This window comes from Terrapene carolina, unplaced genomic scaffold (genome assembly GCF_002925995.2).
Source record: "Terrapene carolina triunguis isolate 2854851 unplaced genomic scaffold, T_m_triunguis-2.0 Scaffold627, whole genome shotgun sequence".
Lineage (NCBI taxonomy): Eukaryota > Metazoa > Chordata > Testudines > Emydidae > Terrapene > Terrapene triunguis.
This window is the reverse complement of record NW_020664978.1, coordinates 640,191-648,030: the sequence shown is the minus strand read 5'-3', so window position 1 is coordinate 648,030 and position 7,840 is coordinate 640,191. Positions and strand designations below refer to the sequence as shown.

The window sequence follows — 7,840 nt, the reverse complement described above, 5'->3', positions numbered from 1 at the left end:
GGGGGGGGGCAAAGGGCCAGGACCCCCGCCCAGGCCCGAGCCTTGGCTGCTGGGGGGTAGGAGCAGAACTCCAGCCCTGCAGCCAGGCCCAAGGGCCGAGAGTGGCATTGCACGGGACGCCCCCCCGGCCCCACAGCACCCGCCAGATCGTGCCAGGGGCTGCTTGTCCCTCCCCCCATCTGCAGCCCTGCCCATGGCACACAGCCCTGCTGCCCCGCTCCAGCAGCTCAGCCTAATGGCCACGCTGGCCCAAGCAGACTCAGGCACAGAGCGTCTGCCAGCCAGGCACTCAGATCACAGGGGATGCTAAGCAAAGGGAAGCACCCAAGGCCATTCCCCCTCCCCCAGTGCTGCCGTGGCCTGAAACAAGAGGCAGGGCAAAGGCAGTGGTGCAGATGCCTTTACTGAAAAGATCGGTCTCAGCCTGGCAGGGCTGGCAGGGGGAGGAGCCCCTGCCCGCTCTGGACTGGGCCCCAGGTGCAGGGGGCAGGACAGGCCCAAGGGGCAGCTCTGGCACTCGCATGGCTTTTAGGTTCCTTCAGCTGCTGGACACACAAAGGAGCCAGTCCAAGGTGTGCAACATGTTCAGAGGGTGCTACTGCTTCCTCTCAGTCCAACGCCCCGTGCAAACTGCTCCAGCAGGCCCCCAAGGGCTCCGGAGGGGCTGGATGGCGCAGCCTTCAGGCCAATGGTGCTGCTGTAGGTGGCTAGGAAAGCAGAGCGCACCTCCTCCAGCCGGGACTCGCGGCCTGCCACTGGCACCAGCCTGCAAGACAGAAGGGGGAGGGGTCAGCAGCAGCAGCTTTCCCTGGAGCCAGCTAGCCCCAGCTGTACCCCACAGTGGGTTCACATCAGCCCTTCCCCTAGCAAGGCAGGAACGCCACAGCCCCCCATGGAGTCTGGCTGCGACCTCCCGCCAGCTGGCTCCAAGCCAGGGAGTTGGCAGCAGAAAGGTTCTCCCAGGTAGAACCTGTTACTAACCAGTCCCTGGCAGCTGGTGCTAGAGCAGGGGATCCTGGCTGGTGTCCTGCCCCCATGCTAGCCTCCTCTCAGGGTTCCAAGCCCCAACTCACAGCATCATGGCCCAGGGGCGGTGGGTGCTGCTTTCTCCCCCCATGAGGCAGCAGAACCAGCCCTTCTCTCTGCTTCCCCCCCCCCACACACCCTCCGTCACATCCCTCGTGTTTACAACAGTCCCAGACCTCCCAGCAGACAGCATCACGAGCTGTCTCCCTCCGTCCACACGGGCCTCAGCAGTTGGCTTTGCAGCTGACAGGCCAGAGCTGGGCCTGCAGCGCCTGCCGCCTGGCAGCGCCCTGGTGCAGCTCCATTGGCCCTTGCCAATACCTCGCTTTTTGCTTCGCCTGCCCACGTCTGCAAGGCCCCTAGGAGCCGTTTGTGTGGAAAATGGTACACTTCATTTCTGAGTTCACAGGTCCGATTTTACCCTGGATCCTGGCCAAATTCCAACCTAAGTGGGTCCCACATGCAGTTTAAGTGGATACCACTACACTTCACTTCCTCTGTAGTGAGTTGCAGTTGGGTGCATTGGGATCCTTCTGGACTGACGATTATAGTGATAGCATTTAGGGATCTTTGGGTATTTCCCACTTTCTTCTGGCCCTCTCACCTCCCGTCCTCGTACAGCCAGCTCGGAGCACGGGACAAGCTCGGTTGGATTATGGGAGGTGGGTGAGGGGGTGAAATCCCCAAGGGTTCCAGCCACAGGCACTAGAGTGAAGAGATTTTTCACATCTGTCCCCCTGCAAGCCTGCACTGTGTCTGCATCACTCTCCTAGAGCAGGGCCTGGTTCCCCTGGGACCTGCTCTCCTCTCCAGCTGCTGGAGGTACAGCTCCAGGGCAGGGGAGGAGAGAGAAGATAACATGATATTCCAGATGAGAGTGATTACAGTTCAAAGGCAGCTGTTCTAGGGTTTAGATCAGGGGTCGGCAACCTTTCAGAAGTGGTGTGCCGAGTCTTCATTTATTCACTCTAATTTAAGGTTTCGCGTGCCAGTCATACATTTTAACGTTTTTAGAAGGTCTCTTTCTATAAGTCTATAATATATAACTAAACTATTGTTGTATGTAAAGTAAATAAGGTTTTTAAAATGTTTAAGAAGCTTCATTTAGAATTAAATTAAAATGCAGAGCCCCCCGGACCGGTGGCCAGGACCTGGGCAGTATGAGTGCCATTGAAAATCAGCTCACGTGCCGCCTTCAGCAGACGTGCCATAGGTTGCCTACCCCTGGTTTAGATTGAAGCAGTCCTTGCTGTGTCTCCACCAAGGAGCAGAGCAGAGCGTGGTTCCCAGATAGAATAAGACATTCCTCAAAGGCTATGCCAAGGGCAGAGCACAAACTTTCCCCTAGAGGCTTCCCTTTAATCTCACTAGCGCCTGGCTGGCTCTCCCTTGGCACAGTTAGTGAGTGGAAGCGTTAACCGCCCACAGCCAACAGCATTCGTCCGGAAACAGCAGCAAGAGGGGAGATCGGGTGGGAGGCTTAAAAACACCAAGTGATACTGAGGCAGCCAACTAGGCCGCTAGTTACTGTCCTAAAAGCCAAGCAGGAGGGCATGCTGGAGAGGCAACACATTTACAAATACAGAGGAACTACTTTAGCCTGTGGAACTCCCTGGCACAGGATATTAAGGCAACTTGTTAAAATTCAAAAAAAGAATGACATTTATATGACAAATAAAAAAAATCTCCTAGTGTTCAGATAATCAGACTGTTTTATGATGCAGCATAGAAACAAGGGCACATCTTTGGCTGTGCATCTGGACTTGCCGTCTATTTACTTCCCAACTTTCAGCTGCTTACCTGCGCAGCTTTACTGTAGTGCTTCATATTTAGATTCCCTGTTTATTTTTGAAGGGGAAAAAAGTGGCCTGGTTTCCTTCAACAGAGAGAGGTCAACTAATGGTTGTTGGCACTGCAGACTAAGTCATGTATACACCCACTGATGAGCACTCAAAGATCTGAGGCAGGCTTTCAGCCAGACGCCCAGTTTTGCCATCGTGTAGATAGTAGGTTCGGATACTGCGGAGGTGTTAAAGCTTCACGGAACGTTTAAACCCCAGCTAAGGGGGCAAGAGGATGCAGCACGAGACAAGACTATGTCCAGGCCAAAACTCCAAACTGGAGCCTTTTTGGTAGAGGCCCACAAGAGATTCTGCGTAACGACTCTTTGGAAAATGTCCTGTCAGCAGAGAGCAAGCCTGGGAAAGCTCAGCCCATTAGGTGCAAGCTGCATACCCAGAGGGAATTAAAATGGAAACTGGTTTGCATCCTGAATTAAGAGACAGCTGTAACGGTTACCAACAAAGGCTGCTACTCAGCAGAGAAGTAAGGACGTGAACCCCAGAGCAGGCTTGGAGAAGTGCCCTGGATTACCAGAGGCAGACCACTCCCAAGAGCCGGTCTAGCCCCAGCATGTGGAGGTTAAGTAGGTCACAGGTCTGAAAGCCATGGAAACCCAAGGCAGGTGGACATGGGGGCCACGGTCTCAGTTGCAAATATTTTGGGGGTAGCAGTGGTTAATCGATGATACAAATCTGAGGAAATGTGCAATTCTCCCTTGTCCATTGCCCTCGGTCTGACTGGGCCCAGAAGTTACACTCGGAGCACTTCACATGCTCCAGATTCCAGGTGCAGACCTGTCCACTGCAGCAGAAGGACCTTGCCAGGACCCACAAGTCACAGCTGTGGAGCTAGTGACTCTTCACACTGAAATCCCAAACCAGAGGCAACATGTCCAGGAGATTGTGCTGGCTTGAGGCCAGACCCACCTAGGACTTCAGAGTGAGCCTCAGGTGCAATCCCACATTGTTAGTACTGCCCGTTCCCAGCACTGCAGCTACTCTACCCCGGGGGGGAAATGGACGTCTCATTACATATTGGGTAAGAAACCTGCAGCAATCACCAAAGGACAGACATGGATTAGACTAGTCACTCATTGACACTATGTCCTTCAAGATTTCTCCTCCCCCCCCCTTCCTGGCTGTCAATCACATCTCAGAGCTGCACCGAGGGCTTCTCGCAAAGGAGGACTTGTCACCACCTTGTGTGGCTGAAGCTTGGGTTAGAAGAGGCCTTTCTGAGATCGTGCCCAGCATCCCTCCCAGGGTTTCTGGCTGTTAGTTTAGGGTTTGCGGCAGTGGAGGAAGGTACCGAAGCTGCTGCTGTGGTTCTGGCCTGCAGGACAACAGAGGTCACATTTCATCAAATACGGCTGGTCGCATGGACAGTTTGTCTTAAAAAAAAAACACGTTTTCCAGGTCTCCGACCCTCCACCTCACCCCGTTTTATGAGGCTTCCTGAAGCCCTCACGCACAGTACGTTAAAAGGATGCTAGGAGAGAGCAGAGCAGTTGTCTTCAAAACTAGAGCAATAAGATTAGCTCACAGTGCAGCGCACAGACTGAATCCACCACTTTGCAATCACTAGATTGACAGTTCAGAGGGTAGAAGCACCGGCCTACATTTTTTTAGTTGCAATTAAAATGCATTTAATGTCTTTGAAGTTCCCTCACAAGTAACTTTCTGTTTCTGGAGCAGAGTGTTTGCTTCACAACAGTTCTATGAAGCAAACGTCAGTGTTTATTTGGCAGTGGGGGCTGCACGGACCCATGCTCCGACATGGCACGAGCACGTGGACAGCTGTAAGACAAGCTGAGGGTGGAGGAAAGGATGGGGAAAAAAGCAGCAGCTCAAAGAGTTTGGAGGGTCTGAAGTCCTTGAGTGCCGGGGACTGGACTAGATGAGCTCTCGAGGTCCCTTCCAGTTCTATGATTCTTAAACATGGTAGAGATAAAGGGTCTATCTACACAGCAAAGAAAAACCCATGGCTGGCCTGTGCCAGCCGACTCGGGCTGTGGGGCTGTTTCACTGCTGTGTAGATTTCCAGGCTTGGGCTGGAGCCCAGAAATCAACATAGCAATGAAACAGCCCTGCGAGTCCAAGTCAGCTGGGTTCTTTGCTGTGTGGACAGACCCAGCGAGGCTAAGTGGGATCCAGGGAAAGAAACAGGCCTGACTCACTCCTCCCATCCCCCCTCAGTGTTATATGGCAGAACTGCAGCCTCTCTCTGAACTTGTGCCCAAATGGTGCAATGGCTCCAGCGAAGAGCCCGGATTCCTTCCCCTGCCCCAAGGCTGGGCACGGGTCACCCAGCACTCAGCAACCAGGTAGTGTGTGCGCCGTGGCTTAGCTCAGAGTGCACTTCTGACAAGCGTTAAGGCAGGGGAGACTTCGGGAGCCCTAATTATTCTTGAGGCTAATGCAGCTCTCTGGCTTGTCCCAGTTTCCTAGCCAGCCAACTGTTACGCACAGGGAGCCATCCTCTGTGCTCAGGACACTTACAGGCAACTGTTAGGGAGCTCATCCGGGAAGCTGCCAGGGAGAGCGGCGTCTGTGCTCAGGATTGCATGCTCCTGAATACTGCCACACCCTGTTACCATCTGCCAGCTGCCAAAGTCTGTAGAAACGGAGGATCCAGGCAGGGAGTGGTCCACTGATCTGGGTCAGAAAGAGAGAGGGGACATGGGGCAGTCAGTGAAGTCATGCAATCACAGGCTTTTCTGCTAAACTCTTGTGCCAGTGGGCACAGCGGGGTTGACTGCCAACATTTGGTGCCAGCACGTTCCGATTCTGGAGGTGAGGGTGCACTGACAAGTGATTCTGGCACATAGCACAAGGCAAACCTTCCTTCCAAAAGCAAAAGGAGAAGCCAAGCTGGTTGTGACTGAGAAAGCAGTAGATTCATTTGTGAGCTGGTAGAGCAAAGCTAGCAAGAAACAGAGGATCATGCAGGAACAGGGAAACCCATCAGCACGTCCTGCCCCCAGAACCAGAACCATGGACACTGCCCCACAAAGGGCATGCCTCCACAGCCCACTTCAGCTATTAACACATCCAAATGCAACTGCGGGGACTTTGAGAATAAGAATGTGGCTTGTCTGGTGCCTTCACGTACCGGAGACAGTTTGGGAGAGTCCTCGAGAGCCCTGCTTCTGCAGTCAGTGGAATGTGAGTCCCTGAGGGAACCCTGATCTTGGGGGAGAAGGCAGAGCAGCGAGCACAGAACTGAAGACCTATGAAGACGCTTTGTATTCACTCATCAGGAGCAGGATGCTGCAGTAGCAGGCAGTTAGGCAAAAGGCCCCCAGGACAGGAAAAGGAGCCCAGAAAAGAGGATGTACTCAATGCATGCAGCCTCCTACCAGAAAGAGAAACATGAGTGGACTGGAGGAGTTCCTCGGACAAATCTCCACGAGCAGACGCCTGGGAGTGCCTAAAGGCATTGGACCCTGCAACGTGGCAGTGTAGGCACATGGCCCACGACGCAGAGTTCTCAGCAATCTGAAAGGTGGCTCTGAGTGTGACAGCATGATGGTGGGGAACTGGAGAGCAAACCGGCATTGCCGTTTACTTGCTGATTTTACAGTAGCAACCTAAGGAAGAACTGAAGAAAAATCCCTGGGCTATTAGCAGGCCATCATAGCCTGGAGCTCGGCAGCTGCTGGCATTGCCAAAGGCTGGAGTTTGCCTTTGACCAGCAGTAGCCATCCAGAGTCTTAAAGGTCACCAGTTCATGCAGAGAAGAGTGTGTCTCCAGCTGTAAAAGGCCATGACACCTATATCAGAGACACTTGATCGGTTCTCAATGCAACAACCTCTGGATTCTTAACATGGCTCAGAATTAGCACAGGCCTCTCCCAGAATGGGGGTTGGCTGTTAAAGCTTATCACGTGCCTGTTACCTGGGTGCCTGTGCTGAGAGATGTATAGCCCTGTCCCCAGACTCTCCAGTTCATTGATTTTCCAGGGATTCTGCTGCTCTCCCCCGGCGAGGACTCCCATCCCAGCAGATAAAAGCTTCTGGGGACACCCTCCCCGGAGAATGACGATGCTATTTCAAGGTTGGAAGAAGGATCTCCTGGTTCCCAGGAAAGAGGGCACGAACCCAAGCAGTAAGAGCTGTTGGTGGTAAGAGCAGAGCCTGCTCCAATGCTTCCAGTGAGCGCTGGAACGCTGCACGTCACAGGTGGAAACGCAGAAGCCAGGTTCTGAGGGCTGATCCCAAGTGATGTTTGCTACAGGGAAGAATTCCCTGCTCTGGCAGGTGGGCGTCGCTGAAGCACAAGGTTTAGGGGACAAATGTAAAGAAGCCAGTTTGCTCCCCCAAGGCTACACTTACATGGTGCTTTGCAAACCGGTAACAAGGACATCCCACGCCCTAGCCCAAGGAGCTCCTCGTACCCAGAGCCACAGTTCAGAGGTGCTCTCCCCCTCCCCTCTTAGATCTCCTTGAGAGAAAGGAGCAGGGATCTAAAGGAAGAGAGGATGCTGGGCAGATGAGGACAGTACAATGCTGATAGCCAGAAGAGGGGAGAGGATTGGGAAGAACACAGGAAGCAAGGTGCAGCAGGGGAAATGAGAGTGGAACTGCAGGTGAGGGCTGGTGTCTGGGTGAGGACAAGGCTGTAGCAAGAGGCAGGATGGCAATGGGAATTCAAAGAAGAGGTGAGGAAGGGCCTTTGGAGCCCCAGTAAGGAGCAATCAGAGGCAGGGAGGCCAGACCCAGGAAGGTGACAGTAGCTACGGTGCATTGCAGGCAGGCGGAAGGAAGGTGAATTAGAGCTCGACAAAGCAGCAAGAGAACTTAGCAATTGGCTGTGGGGAGAGGGGACACGTGAAATGACAGCAGGATTATGGGAAGGATTGTGAGTTGCCAATAGAGCCAGGCAAGAGAAGCCGGGGGCAGGGGCTGGGCAGAAAGGTCAGGAGATCTATTCTGGAGGGGTGGAGTTTGAGAAGAAGCCGGGTGGAGAGGGA

At 53.7% G+C, this 7,840-nt stretch overlaps 1 protein-coding gene across 1 annotated transcript in view; it reads right to left on the bottom strand.

Annotated features, from left to right (window-relative positions):
- Window positions 1–405: 405 nt before the first annotated feature.
- Window positions 406–7,840, bottom strand: part of MTMR14 (myotubularin related protein 14) — a 63,000-nt gene continuing 55,565 nt past the window's right edge. Inside the window, exons 14-15 of the mRNA XM_026659308.2 lie at window positions 5,367–5,522; window positions 406–766 (exon numbers count right to left, since the gene is read on the bottom strand). Of these exons, the coding sequence (XP_026515093.1) occupies window positions 586–766; window positions 5,367–5,522 (337 nt within the window). The 3' untranslated portion in view covers window positions 406–585. The remainder of the gene's footprint in view (window positions 767–5,366; window positions 5,523–7,840) is intronic.